Below are 17,838 nucleotides of genomic sequence, written 5' to 3'. Positions count from 1 at the left end.
GTGCTGGTCTTCAAGTTCAGACTGCTGTCGATGTGGACGCCTGGGTACTTGTACTCCTCCATCACATCAACATCCTGTTGATGAGTTAATGCATAAATAATACCTAATATAATGCATAATAATGTAAAAAGTAACATAAATAGAGATGAGATTATTGAAAGCAATTAAAACAAACAGCACCGTTTCAGAAAAGGCCATAAAATAAAAGTAATGTGAATGTACTGTAACTATTTTAATCAGGTGATGGCTTATACCACTTGTTAACAGCTTTTCTTTATGCGAGGCAGCCAATTGAAGAAATTCAGCTTAAAAATAGGTGGAAATGAGGTGTCAGACGTCTCCACCAAGTTTCACTCTAGATACAATCGTGAAAAAGAAAGTTTTCACAGGACACCACATTATTGAGTTTCTTGCAGAACCACCTTTGGCAACAATAACTTAAAGTAATTGTTTTCTATGTGACTTTATCAGTCTCTCCAGTCCCTGCTGGGGATCATTGTCTTGTTGCGTGACTTGATTTCAGCCAAGCTTTAGTCTCCACATTAGACTCTCGAATACTTTAGTATAAAGAGGAGTTCATGGTCAAATCACCCAGGTCCTGTGGCTGCAAAACAAGCCCAAATCATCAGCCTACCACCACATTTGATAGTTGGTGTGAAGTGTTTGTGCTGATATGCTGTGATTGGTTTTCTCCAAATGTGGTGTTGTGCGTTATGGACACACATCTTCACTTTGGTCTTATCTGTGTAAAGGACATTGCTCCAGATGTCTTGTGATGCAGTTTTCCAAACCTAAGCTGTGTTGCCATGTTCTTTTTAGCGAGAAAAGTCTTTCTCATGGCAACTCTTCCAAACAGGCCATACTTGTTCAGCCTTTTCGTAATTAGCATGCTAACTGAGGCGTGTAGAGTCTGAGATGTAGCTCTTGGTTTTTTGGGTTTTTTTTGTTTGTTTGTGTGTTTGTTTGTTTTTTTTTTGGGGGGGGGGGGGGGGGGGGGGGGTAGTTTCTCTGAGCATTACACAGTCTGACTTTGGGGTAAATTTGCCGGGACATCCGTTCCTGGGAAAATTGCAGTATTGTATTAACAGACACCTGAATGCTCCAGACCAACAAACTGCCAAAACCTTTGCTTTTATAGAGGTCCTCACACTTGCTGATGATTGGTTAATCAAGTGCATTTGCTTATTCCTGGAAGCAGTAAGGTTGCACTTGGTTTTTCACAGTGCTGTGAAAACTTTCTTTTTTATATGGCTGTAAATACAGATTCTATCTTGTAATATGACCCCTTTTACAGATTTTTGACCCACTTTACCAATTAAACTGTTCATAAAAAATTTTTGTCCAGTATATAATTTATGTATAATATTAAATAAGTTGTTTATACAATTAGTTTTTTCATATATATTCCTGTTCATTAACTGTTTGGGATTCCAGAGCCCATACTCTGTATGAGGTTAAAAACAATGTCAGGTATGTTTTTACAACTGTCAAGGCCCAAAGAAAAACCAACAGAGTTGAGCTATTAGTGGGAAAGAAGAACAAAAAACACCATGCGACTGGCTCAGAAATATTAACACTTCTGAGAAGTCACCCAGAGGTCAGCTTCCTTTCACTGTCTATAACTAAAACAAGTTTTAGGATGCAAATCATTTAGAACTATTCTGATCAAACTACACAAGACAGTGAGATTAATATTTGCTAATTCTGTACGGACTTTCAGCTCAAGCTGTAAAAGGAGGAACAGGGAACAAGGTCCATGACTGTGGTCGGCAGACTGTAGTGGAGACATTCTTCTGTGCTGAAAACAAACCCATTCATTATCACAGATGATGAAGGAACCTGTTAATGTTTCCTGGAGCGCTGGTGGGAAATTCATGCAGGATATTAAACGAGGACCTTCAGTACAGTAAATCATAGTAGTCCCCCAGCAGCTGTCACCCCTGCAAGCCTCTCTATGCCTATTTATATCTGGAATCATTCAAACGAATGTTCTCTTAGGTCATCTACTAAACCTGCCCAACACTGCTCCTGAGTTTAAAAAAACAAAAAAAAAACAAAACAAAAAAAAACACACACTAAATATTACTTTGTTTAGCTTCTGTAACTTTATTAATATTAAATACACTATTAAATACATTTATTAAATGTTGGCAAAGTCTTCACTGACTGTTGAGCTATTTAATATTTACAATATGTCAACGTCAAATGTTTGACTCATTAGTTCACAGTCACACACAGTGCTGTTTTCATTTGCATAGTTAATCTTTAGCACTTTAGGATATTATTTCAGCTTTTCAAGAAGTTGTACAGGAGACTGAGACTGAAAGAAATTAACAAGCGACTTCAAGTAATATTGTATGGCAGATGTGTGTTTGTGAAGCCCTCTGGTTGCACTCTTTGGGATTTTAACATTTAAATGAGATGAAGATTTTTTTAAAAACCCTTTACAAGGCTCCTTGGTTTGCGCCGTCACTTCTGATCTCCAGTAATTACATAAACAGTTTATATATATATATATATATATATATATATATATATATTTTTTTTTTTTTCCAGTTTCACGATCCCTGATTATTTATGCTGTTCATTCTTCACCCAGCCTTGCCATCCTCCGGGGTAATGCTGAACACTGAAACAAGGCAAAATCGAAAAAAGAAAATGAACATTTGTTTCAACGAAAGCACAGACTATTCATTCTTTAAGACTTTCAAGCATAATCATGCAGGATGAGGATGAGCATTGTGCAACCACAGGGCAATAACCTCAACTATAATAAATTCTGTCTCATGATAACTATAAAAGTCAGTTTTTAACCACAATACAGATAACATTTTCAATCTGGGTAAAGGTTAACTTTAATAAGAAACAGATCATGTCAAGGTGGAAACCAGTGATCGTGACAAAGGAGACATGTCTCACTCTTTGTATCCCAGTGTGACGGCTGTGTCCAGTGCAGTCTTGCTCCTGATTCCCGCCAAACAAGTAAACACAATGTTATCTGTCTGCTGGGGCAATTCACCCCCGTACTTTTCGTTGAACTCTTCTGGACCCAGCTGGAGGGCAGTGTTCACTTGTCCCACTGTAAAGCAAAAGAGCACAAAGGTTAAGTGGTATGATGGGTTTGGCGTTCAGGGTAACTGTTGGATGAAGCATGGGAGTAATATCTGAAGAATAATGGCCCCCCGTCGTACCATTAATTTAAGATACGTGCAGCTGTCACTCACGTCTCACTTTATTTTGAATTGTATGCAAACTTGAGGACGTTTCTCAGCTAATTAAACTTTCCGCAATAAAACCAAGGTGACAAATCACACCTTGAGAGGTTCATTTGATGAACAGTACAAAAGCTTTGTGAGTCTGCTCTAACTTGGGTTTGTTATTTACCCCCAGCCCACACTAACTGCAGTATACCACATTAGTATACGTGTGTGACAAGTGGGTCTACAGCCCTGCCAACCCAGCGGGAAAACAGTGCTGCAGGTAGAGAGCAGAGCAAAAGAGATTAAGCCTTAAACTCTTGCCTCTGGTAGAGAGGAGCGGCACTCACGGGGGATGTTAATGGAGCCGGGGATGAAGCCGTACTCTCGGAGCTCCCAGGGCTCTCGGACATCTATAACCACCGCTTTCCGCCCAGCCAGGAGCTCCTTCAGCCGCTCATAACTCACATCTGTGCTCGCTGGCGTTGAACTGAATGTGCGGAACAGCAACTCTGTGTCTAAAAACAAAACAGACAATGCACTCAATGCAGCGTGAGCCATTTCAAAACGTGACAGAGAGGGGCTAATGCTAAACCTCACTTTTGTAAACGGGACGAGTGCTGACACAGCCGGACACAGAACCTCGACCTCCCGGGACGCAAGTTTCACACAGGATGGTGTTGTTCCATAAAAGCCGCGGGACAGCACCGGTAAGTCGCCAACACCTTCTCAAAGCCATGCGTGATTATTTAAACCCAACACAACACAAATCCTTAAGTATTCCGTATCTACGTGGGACAACTACTAGAAGTCACAAAGCCATCAACTATCTGCGCTTGCGCAAAGGTACGGATCACCCAATGGACCAAAACTCTCTTTCCACAGATACCTCACTGACAGTTTCAAACGCAAAAACCCTAATCTGTCAAACACAAATAAGCGATATGTTCCCTAATTAGACAAAACAGGTGCACCAAGTCAAAATTAAAGCATACTTTAAGATACTTTCGCGGTCATGGGAAACGCGTAAAGGTGGAAAAGCAAGCGTTTATTCACCTCTGATTTAAAAAAATATATATCACAACACTTTAACAGTCCACGGCTTTCAGGGGTACTGGGGTATCACCTGCCTTTACCTTTCCAACATAAAAACAACCAAACTGCGCTTTCTATCTTAGCTTATTCTGATGAGATTTTTCTACTGAACGTGAACGCAGCATTGGGCCCACCCGAGCTGCCGTAGTGCGTCACATGTTGACCAGTGCTGCCTGTAAATGTTAACGAAAGCTTAACAAATCTTTTTAAATTCAAAGGTAGAAACATAAAGATATTGCGATAACTGTTCAGTTGTTGTCAGAGTTGCGTATTTTTCTTTAAAATGTCTTAATGTTTGCGCGTAATTGTGGATAAAAACACACCTGTTCATCTTTTTATTTGTGCTGCCAAGCTAATGTAGCTGGCCTTATTGCAAGCCAAGAAGACCTGACAGCTCATTGTTGGCATCATATTAGGTGACAAAGTCAACATAGGAGCTAACTAAAGAGGTGAGTCAATACTATATTTTCACCAAATTTGTTATGAAAAGGATTCATTCACTTTGAAATGTCCTTAATAAACGACATGAAAGCCTTTTCTTCTTACCCAAAATAGGCTACCGGGGTTGTTAAGGCCTCTTAATCATGTTGTTGCCCATTAACAGATTGTTATCGCTCGTAAAACATTACATTTTCTCTTACTGACTGTATTTAGCAGTGACATACAATGCAGTCGTTGGTATTGTGACTGTTAGATTCCAGATTTCCTGCGGTTTTTGAAAAACATTGTTAATAAGTGAAGAGTGAAAAAATATTTCAAAATTAACCCAACGAGAAAATCAGCTTAAACCTTCAAACACTGTGAATGCTTTTGATTGGTCAGATCAGTCACCTGACCTTAATCCTCCTGAACACATCAGCTGAAGAGTGACATGAAACACCTCACAACCTAAAGTAGCCGAACAGTTTACTGCATTTACTTTTAATTATTTAAATATTGGTCAGCATAGTTAATCTGCCCAGCTAATTTTAGTTTCTATTGACTTCTCATCAAAGCTATTATGGCAAAAATTCAAAATCCTTACAGTTTTTTTTAACATCATGCATTTATTTAATGTTGCCTTTCTTTGAAAGGAAAGTAGCTCTAAACGAAAGTAGTTTGCTGGATACATAACACAGGAGAAAATTAATATATACTACAGTGCATGCACAGCCATCTGATGTGAATATAGACAGTTTTGAGATGGCACATTAAACCCATTGACATTTCAGAAATGTCTGTAGGACTGTGCTGTAGTACAAAGACAGCACAATAAATATGTCTGTGTGAAAATACTTGAACTAGACTGTAGCTAATTTTCCAAGTACCTCATACTATAGTTAGTAAAACAATAATAGCAGTTGCACAGTAGTACAAAGTGATTACAACTATCTGAATAAACAAACTTATGTTTGGGTGTCTTTTATGTGTGAAGCTAAACCTATGTTGTCCCTTTTTCCTTTGAGAGCTCCAGATGCGGCTGAAGGACCCCTTCTCCTTGAAAGCCGCCGAAATGACTAAGCGGACTAATAAACCGAGGAAACCTCGAGATGAGGAATCATCAGATGAAGTCAGCGGTAAGTCACCATAACAGTACATGGCACCGGACTGTTAAAGTTAAGGCTGGGACTTTCAGTTCGGTATAGTCCTATACACCATAATGGAGAGTGAATGGGAATCAAATTCATTTTGTAATTTACCAATCACCTCTCACTGTTTCCAGGATTTGAAAAGCAGAATTTAATATGAAACTGAACAGTGATTCTTTGTTAATTTTTAATCAATTTAGAAAATTCTGTGCGGTTTCATTCATTTTTCTTATGGGATCAGTACAGTTGATTTTCAATTAAAAGGATATTTCCTTACAATACACCTTGTCTTTTAATCAGGACTGACTTGCCAGCATGTGAGTAGAGCAGTGGACCTGAACTCAGTGAAGAAGTCAGTCCTCTCGAGCGTGTGGTCAGTGTGTTCAGAATGCCTGAAGGAAAGAACGATGATCGATGGCGAGCCAGCAGCCTCTCATGATATCCTGGTGTGCTTAAAATGTGGTTTTCAGGTAAGTTTTTTTTTCCTTTTAATATAAATGAAGCAAAATATGATGTTGAATAGTGAAAACTGAACTGGAATGAACAGCTGAGTAAGAACTCATCATGGCCAAGTCCATCTAATTCTTAGATGTGTACAAACTTGGATGTTTCTTTACTTTCATGTGTACACTCACTGGACACTTCATTAGGTACACCGTACTAGTACTGGGTTGGACTCCCTTTTACCTTCAGTACTGCAGTAATTCTTTGTGGCACTGATTCAACAAGGTGCTGCAAATGTTGCGGCAGAAATGGAGACTCATCAGAGCAGGCAACGTTTTCCCAACTTTGGTTATCCAATTTTGCTGAGCCCGTGTGAATTATAACCACAGTTTCCTGTTCTTAGCTGAGAGAATTGTCAACCAGTGTGGTCTTCTGCTGCTGTAGCCCACCTGCTTCAAGGTTTGATGTGTTCTGTGTTCAGAGTTGCTTTTCAGCAGTTTTTGAAATACTCAGACCAACAACCGAAAGTCACTTAAATCGCCTTTCTTCCCCATTTTGATGCTCAATTTGAACTTCAGCAGCTCGTCTCAATCATGTCTACATGCCTGTATGCACTGAGTTACTGCCATGTGATTGGCTGATTAGACATTTGCATTGAACAGGTGTACCTAATAAAGTGGCTGGTGAGCATATGTTTCAGCAGTATCAGTCACCAAGACATTTTGAAGAAAAAGAATAAGGGAAGTCTAAACTGAGAGAATCAAAATTTCAACCCTACTGTGATGTTAAAGAATCGTTGCACCTTAAATGTCATCAAGGGCTTACAAATGAGCCAGATATTTTTTTTTTTTTTATATCCGTATAGCTCTAGCTCTATCGTAGTTCTGTCACAAGCAATTTTGGCTTTTGTTAAGGTGGGAATGGCATTTATGCCCTGACCCTGAATGTGTTTCATGGTTACTAACAAATAGTTCTGTTTTTTTTTTTGTTTTTTTTACAGGGCTGTAACCAGTCAGGGATCCAGCATGTTGTCAAGCATCACCAGGCTTTCCACCCAGAGTCACACTGCATTACCATCAGCTTGAGCACATGGAAGGCCTGGTGAGAAACCCAGGAAGTTAATTGTGACCTGTCATGAAAAGAAGCCAAGACTGCACACAGTAGCGTGCTGTTTGTCACCTTGCAATGACATGTGTCAGGATGCTGCCAGTGTGTGAGCTTAAATGAAAAACAACAGGCACCAGCAGTCTTTTTTGATCTTAGCTACCACAATTCTAAGACCAGTTTGCTTATTATTTGTAAATTATTGTACATCATTTTAGGCTCGTAAATAATATCTCCTGACAGTAAAAGTTATTCTGTTCCTTTATAATTTATAAACCACTTTCCACCAGCCAATTAATTCTGTTGTTAGACACTGGCTTATATCAGCCTTATATTCCTAAGTAAAATGAAGCCTGTCTTTTGACCCTCTCTCTTTGTAACAGGTGTTTTGAATGCAATGAAGAGCTCTCTACTCACTGCAACAAGAAGGCTCTGGCTCAGAGCCTGGACTTTCTACAAAAGCACTCTGTCAGGGCAACATCGGGTAAGGTGTTTTTAAGCATCCTGGAGATCTAGCTATCCACTGTTTTCGAATTAAGCCTTAATTAGACAGACCATACATCCTTACTGCAATTTCATCAAGGCCAAATTTAAGTTGAGCATTTATCACCTTTAAATCGGTAATCGTTCTTTTAGTTGGATCCATCTCATGTTACATGATTTTGTTTATTTTTTGCCTTTAACCAGAAGACAACAGTACGGTAACACCTTAACAGTATAGCAGCCTGTTATTTGCTGTGTTGTGGCCACATCCATGAGTAACAGTGTGTCTTATCAGAAAAGTCATTCTTCTGAGTGCCCAAATTCCTGCAGTTGGCTGCAGTATACCTGCTCCCCCTGGTGGCAATAGTCATCTAAATTTCCAGGGTTAAATCACTATTTTTCATGTAGAGACACCCCACATGTGCACTTTTAGGTAATACTGCAGTGAGATGGATGAAATCACTGTTTCATTTTCTTTAGATGCAACTACTACTACTTTGTTTTACTATGCTGCTAAGTGCTTGAAGAGCATTTTTTATGCCTTCTGTAGGTCAAAAAATTGAATTAAAGAGCAGCATGTGTGTCACAAAAAGCAAAGACAAAGCAACATGAATAATTTAACTCGGTAGAAATATTATGAACTTGACTTAGTAGAGAGTTGAAGTTCTGTTGCAGTATTTCCTGCCGATATAAGACAGCATTACTTACTACTTTCAGACTTGTCCTTTTCCCTCACTCAGGCCACCTGAGTCCACATTTGCCAAGTCAGTCAACCATATTGATATCAACACCCCTCACCCCTCTCAGTACTTACACATACATACACCTTCAGTTCAGTGTGCCTTTTCTGTTTTGTGCTGGCATGCTGAGAGACCTCCTAACAGACTGTAGTTCATCAGGGTGGTGGGCATCATCACTTTCAGTCTCTCAGGCGGTCTCTGCGTAGCCTGGTGCCCAGTGGCCAGAGGCCAGCCACCGAGGCCGAGTCAAGCTGGTCCCCAATCTCATCCGTGGCTGTGGAAGTTGCAAGATTGATTCTGCAGCAATCTCTCCTCCCTCCCTCGCCCCCACCTTGCACATTGCATGACTGCACATATTTGTGGAATTAAGCGCTTGAGCGATGCTTCGCGGCTGGGTTCCCTGAAGAACAAGAGCAGCTGCGTGGGGTTCAGCCCTCTGATCTGTCGTTCTTTGTCTTTCCATCACTATCTGTTTCTGTCCCTTGCTTCCTCTGTTAAGTTGCTGTATGTCTCACCACCTCTGGGCCTGTGTGCTACACTAGTGGGAGCCACGGTGCTCAACAAGTCTGAGCGACTGGATCCTAACAGCTGGAGCGCACTAACTCTCAGTGGACATGCACACACACTCAGATACACATGAAACCGAATGTTAAAAATAACTTTCAAGTCAACAGATACCCTATTTTCTTCCAGCTTGTATTATACACTTGGCCTTTATGTTAGGGCTTTATGTTTCAGTAATGCACTTAGCTGAATTCTTACTGGCACAAAATGTTCTTTGCAGCACGGAGTTCGAGCTCTTCCTGGCATAATAAATCTGAATATTTTTTATCCACCAAGTACATTACATACCTGGAAAAATTCAGATTCTTTCAAGTGTTTTAAAAGTGTCTGCATAGTGTGTGTTACACAGCTGCACTTGAACATGTAGAGTTTAAAACTGGATGTGAGAGTAATCATAAATCAGGCTGACAAATTTACACAGTTGTACAGTTTCAATTTCTTGTTCTCTGTTCTTAAAGACTGTAGTTGAACAGTTTTTGTGTGTGTTGTTCTATATGTCTGTACAGTATGTCCATGGAGGAGCCTTTCATTGTGCACAGTGTCAGGCCGCAGTTTGTTGTTGGTGGGGATTGATCTGCTGAGCTGGACAGTGGCTACCCGCTGCTTTTTGTGCAGCGTTGCCTCTTTAAATTATCTTTCACCTTTCCTGATACTCAATTGTTCCACACCGGTCGGCCAAATGGGTATAGAAGCGAGCAGCCATTGTTGCAGCAAAATAGATGGTTGTTGCCTGTTGAGGAGCTTGTGAAATTGCATTTCAGTGTGGAGGCCAGGGTTTCTCAAGAAGCTGCTGTTGTACTCTGTTTTTCCTATAGCCCTCAATCACAAAAGAGCCCCGGCAAGGATTTTTTTTCCGAGTCTATAATAATTTTGTACAACAACAGCTCCGGGAAGAAAGAAAGTCGATTAACTGTGGTCTCTCACCATCAAGGCCTTCAGCTCAAGTGCCAGAGTCCCGTTAAAAAAAAGCGAATTGACCTCTGGGAGCTAGACTCCAGCATGTAACACAGCTGGGGAGTCTTTGTGGAGCAAATTAAAATGTTGGTTGTGAATAGACATCTGCGCTTGTCTCTCATTGCAGTCTGTTAGTTGTTTTTATGTTTTACGTTGGTGATTGTTATCCAGTCATTCTCTCTGTATAGATGTGTTTGCTATCATTTGTATATTGCTAACTAAAAGTGTTTTGAAACAAACATAATTGCAAGAAAATCTGAGCATTATTATACAGTGACTCTGGGCTGCTGAATGGTAGAGCAGGTGCCACATGGCTATCTGGATATATTAATCTTTTTGCCAGTATTCAACATATAAATGTGTGTATTAAATTATTCAAGCATTTTTGTTTAAATGTCTTTGCAAAGGACTTAAGGGTGTGTTCAATTGTTTGTTTGTTTTTTCTTTTTTAACAGGACCAGACCATCATAAACATTCTTCTATTAAACATTAATGTTAACATTTGTCACTTTTATGAGAGATTTTTTTAAATCTGTATTATCTGCTTAAATGAAAGGAGAAACTGGTTGAATGACTCTTTGAAGGTCTCTTAACCCATACAAATAAGTTTTCAATCACAGTATGAAGCCTATCATTTGTTGCACCAGTAAAGCCTTGTCCACATATAAAGTGCTTCACTTATTGTGCGTTGCTGTGTGGCTGACAGTTGCTTGCTATAGTGAACGTTGCTGGTTTTGGATGTGAAGGTAACCCTTTTGCATGTTTCCAGAGACATTTTAAATGAAGGGCTTTGACATGTCAGTGATACTCTTCACTCTTATGGGCTGTTGCTTCAGTCGCTCTCCCAAAAATTCACAGTGGTTTTAGTTGATATCCTCCCACTTTGAAAAGGAAATGCATGTGTCGTCTATCGTCACGACAAGTCGCTGAATTCCAGAGGTATTCCATGATCTCTATGTGTACATCCTAAGAGTTTCCCCTCATTCCCAGTAGGATGACACACTGAAGAACTGTACAGACAGCAGCATAACAACTACTGACTTGAATGAAGTGGACAGTCATGTCGCAAACATGTAGATGCATGCCTTATGTGTGCTCTACTTTTGTTTCTGTTTCTCTGTCATACACAAACCCTTTCATGTGCTCATATCGCCATGCACACTTGCGCACACACCTAGGAGAGAGTCAGCACGTCAAAGTTGCATTATGTGGCTGATTCTGAATGTTGCTGGATCAGGAACAGTTTTGAAGAAATTATTTTGTTTGGCAAGAGTTCATTGCAGTGCAGTGTTGTTCATACTCACATTAAATGCTTTGGTGTTGTTATGACAGCTGTGCATCAAAATAAGCAAATATATTTATTTTGTTTTAAATTAAAATGACATAAAAATTTCAGGCATGAAAGGCCAGTCTTCTAAATAGGTTGCTGTCATGGTGGGAAATTTATCACATGCTTGTATGAGGAATATTTACACATCGTTTGCAGCATGGCTGTTTGTCTCTGCACACCCCGTTGGCTCTTGGGCTCTGTTTCCTCAGAATTACACTTCTATCATCCAGTTTTGAGACCTTGGCTAAAGGCTAAAGTCAGAGATATTCTGTGGTTGGAATACTTAACCTTTTATTCACCGGATTTCCTCGCCCTAGTCGGTCATTTTGGAAACCATAATTCTTAGTTTACTGTCAGTTTAGCTTTGCTGAGTCCGTAGCCAATAAGATGCTTGTCCCCTGGTGGTACTTTTATGGAGGTAATCAAGAGTGCTTCTGTCTTTATTCCCACCACCGCACATGAAAGTAGGCCAGATAGTGGGTAGCAAAATCTGCGTGCTTAAATGTGTGTGTGTGTGTCTGTAAGTAACATGGCACTGGGTTCTCTTGGCCTCAGATGGCAAGGAAACAGGCTTTTCATGCCCTGCAGTCACAACAAATTAGCGAATTAATAAGACATTTGGTGTTGCCTGGCGTTCCTCTTGACTGGCTGCTCTGCATGAAGGGAGCTGGCCTTGGCCCTCTGCACTGCTGCGCTGTAAGTGAACACTGATGACGCCCACTGGCCTTTGGATTTGACAGTCTCTCAGCCCAACTGTGAACCGCATTAAGAAGGCTGGGTAAAGGCCTTTTTTTAAAATAGATTTTTTTTTTTTTTTTTTTTTTTGCAGACTCCCGTTTTTGTCTTGATCATATCAGTATGAATTTGCATCAAGTGTCTGTTAGATTAGAAAGTGTCATTTTGGTGCTACTAAATATGAGAAAGTTGCAAATATTAGTTTTAAACAATTTTGAATATGTTTGGTTTTGTGAGCTTGAATTTTCTTACAGCGTCTTCCCTTGCTTCAGCCTGATAATGTAGACTATGCGAGGCAGTGCAGCTTATTTTTGAGAGATTTCAGTAGAGAGCTCATTTTTTTTTCCCTCTTGCAAGTACTTTTAGTGATATTCCCTGCCAAAGTAAACATGTTTCTTTGTATTTCTCTTGTGTGAAAAAGAGCAGGGCGTGCAGGAGGTGTTGGTGTACATGCGTGCATGTGGGCGAGCTCGAGCACCGCAATGCTTTCCTCTGCCCTGGGGAAAGGCTCCACAGTGTCACTGCTGCCCATACTCGGTGGCTGAGCAAGGAGGGCCAGGTGGTGGTGCCGAGTGCAGCACAGTCAAGCGTGGACGCAGCTCATGCTGACATTTGCCTGCGCTGACTGCTGCAGGGAGAGGAAAAATCTGCTTTTCCATATGCTTGTGCTCGTTGCAACCCTTCCCTCCACCCTCTGCTCCCCCCCCGAACTGCCCTCTTCTGCCCACCGCTCCCCCCCACCGCCTCCAGTCTCAGCCAGATGGCTCCCTGAACATTGTTTACCTTGGGTGACGGTCCCAGATGCAGTGTGTGTCCATCGGCATCCCCATTCCGTTCATTTAGTTTCCTCATTCCTCTGCTCTCTTAGCTCAAGTGCCAGCCTCAGCTCTCTCACTCAAGTTACACTTAGTCTGTTGATTTTGTGTCTCTCAAACACCACAGCAAGTAGACACACTCATTTACACACTCTTCCTCTCTCTTAACTGTCTCTTTTGCTCAATTGTCCATACTTGTGTAAACACATCTTTTCACACCTTCACAATCTCACACCAAAACTCCAAAAAATATACAGATTGTTTTCCCCGATCGGGCCATTGCCTTTCCTCATCTCCACTTGTTTTCCATGCATTGTGTGTGATGACATATGGGAGCTCCCTTATGGCTGCATATTGAAATTGAAAATAGGCCTCCAGATGTTGCCAGCACAGAGGGCCAGATGCATTTAGCACCACTGGGTGGAGTGCCTCAGTAGCACGTTGTCCCGACAAGCTGAACCTCAGCCCTGCCTTCTTGATCCCAAACCTAAAGGATAAATTTATATGCTTGTTTCATTTCTCATCAGCACTGAACATTTTTCTGTTAAAGAAATATGATTTAAAGCAGTAGCATTGGTACAGGCAAGAAAATACAATGAAAAAAGAAACTATGCACTGTGTATTGTAGGAGAGTTGTTGTGGTATTTCTTCTCAAATCTGTCTAAAGAAAAGCTGACCTTTTCTTTAGACACTGTTTAGTGGAATTTGATTTAGTATAAAATGCAAATTCTAAAGCCACAACTAAAAGTCCAAGGTTCACATTCCACCGACTTTGACCAGGAAAGTCGTATTAATGCCTCTGGCCTTGGGGAGGAAAAGCTTGCTTGGTAGCAGCCAACACTGGGCTTACCTATCACCGTAGGTTGAATAGCAGGTAGTATTAATCAAGTAGTAGTACATTTTTGAGTTGTCCATGTGTGTCATTCATGATTTAGTTATTGTATAGCATTTAATATTTTTTGTTTACTTAATGCCAGAGATAAAGCATCTGTTGCTTCTCCTATCATATACAGTTTTACCATAAGTGACCATTTTAGGGAGTTGTTAATAGGTTTACTTTTGGTGTCCTCATTGCTACTGGTCCACTGTGTGTCTCTTTCTGTGTATATAAAATCGCTGTACTGTACTTCATCCTTTATAAAGAATGGGAAGCCCTGTATTAACCTGAACGCTTGAGCTTTTTTAATCTCACTTTCTGATCAGCCTATATGGATGTAGAGGATTATGGCGTGGTCCCTCATAGACATTGTTTCTGAACAGCAACCGCATTTTACCCGAAGAAGCTGCTGTTGGCACACATTTGTTTACTTATTCATGATTTTTACCATGATAAACCTCAAAAGTAAGATGTTTGTTTAGAGCAATAGTCTTCTTCATTAGTTAACATATCAGTAGCTACTAACACATGTCAGTTGTTGAGCCGTCATGGTGTTAACTATATTGCTAGCTGCTGCTGGCACGCCATCAGCTCACACAGCTACAGCACTAACTCTGGTCTGTCCCCAGCAGTCTATATGCTGCTGTCAGATTCTGACCATCTGTGTCTTAGTTTCTGTGGAAGGTTAGTTTTCATTGGTGATCAGGAGTAACAGCTGGCTCTGGAGAGCCATCTCTCCAACCCCAGCCCCCCGCTCCCCCACCACTAACCAGCGGAAACTTCTACAGCTGTCATCTGCCTTCCCAAATGACCCAGCTCTCCTTCCAGCTGCCATCCCAATACCCTGCTCCCAGTCCCAGTTTTGTTTCAAGGCAAAGTTTTTTTTTTTGTTTTTTTTTTTGTCAGTATTTCACGACAGTGATAATTAAAGCCAAGCAAAAAAAAAATCTTTCCTTCTACATGGGGGACTTCCACTCTAGTTCTTGACTTCAGTCTTGTTATCAAAAATAACATTAGCGTTGAGGTCAAATCGGGGTTTAGAAAATAAAATTTCAAAATCATGTACAACCCCACTCTAACCTAGAGGCTTCAACTGTAACTCTTTGTTTTTTATGTTCCAGCAGTATCGCCCAAGATCATAAAGCTGCGAGAAGAACCACCAGATTATGCTGACCCGCCACGAGGCAAGAGTTCAGCCATCAACAGTGCTTTGGTCCCTGTTAAGGGAATCAATAACCTTGGTAACACCTGCTTCTTCAACGCTGTTATGCAGGTTGGTATTGCAATTAATGCTGTTTCTGTTACTAGTCCTTGATGCATTTTTTTACTTGAAACCTACAGCCTAAAAGATGTGGTTTTTGTCGTGTTGGGTCAGAAACCAAGAATTTTGTGTTCTGTTCATGTTGGCATGAACAGAACACCAAAATATTCAGAAGCATTATTTTCTATGGTGCATTATGAAAAATGTTATTGTTTGTAGTCTGTACTGTGTTTTGTAGGGAAGAATACTCAGTGAAATAATATATCTGTGATTTCACATAAAAATATGTTATAAATGCACCACCATCATATATCATTAAAGTTTTCTCAATATAAAAGATCTCCTTGCAGATGATTGCTTCATCAGCAGAGACCCTGTGTTAGCCTAATATAGATGCCCTTAGTACTATTTCTTCAGTAAACCAGATCACAGTCCTACATTTCCTGTTATTGTGCAGGTCATTTTGTATAGTATATAAACTTGTTGACTCCACCCTAAAAAAACAACAGACCTGATTTTAACCTGTCTCCCCTTCAAAATCATCTTCTTATGCTCTAGATTGCCTCTACAGTGGCGCTTGTTTTGAGGTTGCCCTCTGGAACTTCTGGCCACTTAGACTTTTACATCTTCAGTTTCACCAGGGACCTCAAATTTATGCTACGAGTTAACGTTAACTTCCGGTCAAACTGACCGGAGTATCCTGCAACTGATACAATCCAAAGACCAAGAAGCAGTTTTCAGTGCAAGAGTGCTTGTCATTTTTCCAGTATTCATGGCATTTTGCTCTGTTTGTTCATCCCTGAAGTTCAGATTGACAGTCAGTGGGAATAACCTGAACTCTGGAAGTGACATAGGACATCCTTTTCAAAACAAGAGAGAATGAATGAGTACAAACACTGGGAGTTGCCAGATAAAGAGTTTGGTACATTCTGAAAAGCAATAAAACACTATTGAGCTCTCCAATATAAAAACTCCTGGACTTCCATGGCAGACAGCAGTGATGGATGATCGTATTATCATTACTATAGTAAAAAGAAGCCCTTCAGAACATGCCGCCAAGTGAAGAACACTACAGGAAGGGTGACGGTTCATTAAGTTTACCGTAAGATAAAAAATCCAAAGGTTTCACCTTAACCTGTGATCTGTTTAAGAATAGAAAGGCCAAATGTAATTTAAAAAAAAAAAAGACATCAGTACTGCAACAGCATTCTTTGAACAGCTGAAACACCAACCTGTACTGGAATGACAGTTATAGAGTGCTTTTCACAGGCACAAAGCCACAAAGCGCTGTACAACATAGTGGTTAAAAACAAAGAATAATAGGAATGATCTGTATGATCTGAAAAACTACTAGTTATACTGTCTGCTCAGATTCAGCAAAGTTGATTGGACAACGTTTGCAAATGGAAGACAAGCTAAATCTTACTCTGAAAGCAACCCAGAAATTTTTGAAGGTAAAGTGAACTACTGTGCAGTGGCCAAGCCATCACCTGATCTCAAATACATTAAACTTGCTGGAAGGCAGACCTGGAAAAGCATCACATAGTAGGAAGCTCCTTCTTTGGGGAAGTCCGCGGATTGCAGACATCAGGCAGCCGTTCCTTTCAAAGAATATTCGACATTTTTAAAGTGGACATTTTATTATGGACGTTACATTGGTTTACCTTGAAAATAGGTGACTGTGTGCAAAAATGGCTGTAATTCCACTATGGGTAATGTCATATCGGCATTCAGCCAAGATTATGTAATTTGTATCACTGACCAAATATCTTCAGACCTTACTATACACAACTGGCACTCGGTTGGTGCAGAGCATGTTTGCTACACAGCACAGCTATAGAGCTTCCTCGGTTTTTTCCTGGTCATGTCATGGTGACTGCAAACTGACATGCCTCTTCAACAATGAAGCTGTTTTTTTCCGCCATTTTGTTAATCACCCTCAGGGTCTCCCTCGTTGATTGAAATTCGAGTGAGCGCGCTTTACATGCTTTTCCCTCCCTCTCCCTGTCTGTTTGTATTGTCTCCTTGAAAATTGCAATCTTTCTGGTGAAAACACATAATTGTCAGAGGATGAGCTGTGTCTGTGTTCACAAAGCCAGCTCCATTGTGTGTTTTCCATAGCAACAGTCTTTATTGCCAGGATGTGACAAAACAAATATCTCTTGAAAAGGAAGGAAAAGATGCTTCTCTAACATGAAGCGACAATGATTGCTTCGGGCCGTCTCCTCGCCAAGGATCTTCTCTACATTTAATTCTCACAGATCGTAGATAATTTTGCCTCTCTGTGATAAACTCACCACAAGTTTTCATTTTTACACAGCTATTTTAATTAACTACATTACATTGCCACAAGCTAATACATTTTCATATGTTTGAAAGATCATAGCTTTTCTTGTTTCTTTGTTTGACAAAAAAAAATTGTTGCTGCGATTTGAAAAGTCTCTGGTTAAAACGGATTGAGGTGATGCACCTGATCAATACTGTTACCCAGTGCAGTTAAAATCAGACACGGAGTAGCAGATGAGTAAAACAGTCTTAGCTTAATTCTGTTTTCCCCACAGAACCTGTCCCAGACTCACATGCTCATTGACCTCATCCAGGAAGTGAAGGAGAAGGGCTACAAGCTAAGGATCTGCCCGCCTCCAGAAACCAACCTGGTACAGTTTACTGC

General features: G+C 40.5%; 2 protein-coding genes across 4 annotated transcripts in view; one reads left to right on the top strand and one right to left on the bottom strand.

The window, feature by feature from the left end:
• Positions 1–2,086: 2,086 nt before the first annotated feature.
• Positions 2,087–4,037, bottom strand: tstd3 (thiosulfate sulfurtransferase like domain containing 3). Its single transcript, XM_030750368.1, has 4 exons — positions 3,798–4,037; positions 3,548–3,715; positions 2,920–3,079; positions 2,087–2,629 (listed from the first exon to the last, which is right to left on the bottom strand). Exons 1-4 carry the CDS (start codon positions 3,934–3,936, stop codon positions 2,572–2,574), a joined length of 525 nt encoding a protein of 174 aa, XP_030606228.1. The 5' UTR covers positions 3,937–4,037; the 3' UTR covers positions 2,087–2,571.
• A 387-nt stretch (positions 4,038–4,424) lies between these two features.
• The window catches only part of usp45 (ubiquitin specific peptidase 45), a 29,613-nt gene continuing 16,199 nt past the window's right edge, over positions 4,425–17,838 (top strand). Inside the window, exons 1-7 of one of the 3 annotated variants that reach the window (XM_030750714.1) lie at positions 4,425–4,741; positions 5,746–5,848; positions 6,161–6,330; positions 7,305–7,405; positions 7,792–7,892; positions 15,028–15,179; positions 17,729–17,824. In XM_030750714.1, coding sequence (XP_030606574.1) covers positions 5,746–5,848; positions 6,161–6,330; positions 7,305–7,405; positions 7,792–7,892; positions 15,028–15,179; positions 17,729–17,824 — 723 coding nt within the window. In that variant the 5' untranslated portion in view covers positions 4,425–4,741. Of the gene's footprint in view, positions 4,742–5,737; positions 5,849–6,160; positions 6,331–7,304; positions 7,406–7,791; positions 7,893–15,027; positions 15,180–17,728; positions 17,825–17,838 lie in introns of all 3 variants that reach the window. The other 2 variants (XM_030750715.1, XM_030750713.1) reach the window with 2 other exon arrangements.

The sequence above is a fragment of the Archocentrus centrarchus genome, chromosome 16 (assembly GCF_007364275.1).
Source record: "Archocentrus centrarchus isolate MPI-CPG fArcCen1 chromosome 16, fArcCen1, whole genome shotgun sequence".
NCBI lineage: Eukaryota > Metazoa > Chordata > Actinopteri > Cichliformes > Cichlidae > Archocentrus > Archocentrus centrarchus.
Note: the sequence above shows the minus strand (reverse complement) of the source record. Positions and strands in the feature narration are given on the sequence as shown.

Coding starts and splice junctions, on each gene's coding strand:
- tstd3 (XM_030750368.1), bottom strand. CDS start 3,936: ATGGCTTTGAGAAGGTGTTGGCGACTTACCGGTGCTGTCCCGCGGCTT. Junction 3,716..3,797: donor CACTCGTCCCGTTTACAAAA/GTGAGGTTTAGC, acceptor TTTTGTTTTTAG/ACACAGAGTTGCTGTTCCGC. Junction 3,080..3,547: donor CGGCTCCATTAACATCCCCC/GTGAGTGCCGCT, acceptor TTTGCTTTACAG/TGGGACAAGTGAACACTGCC.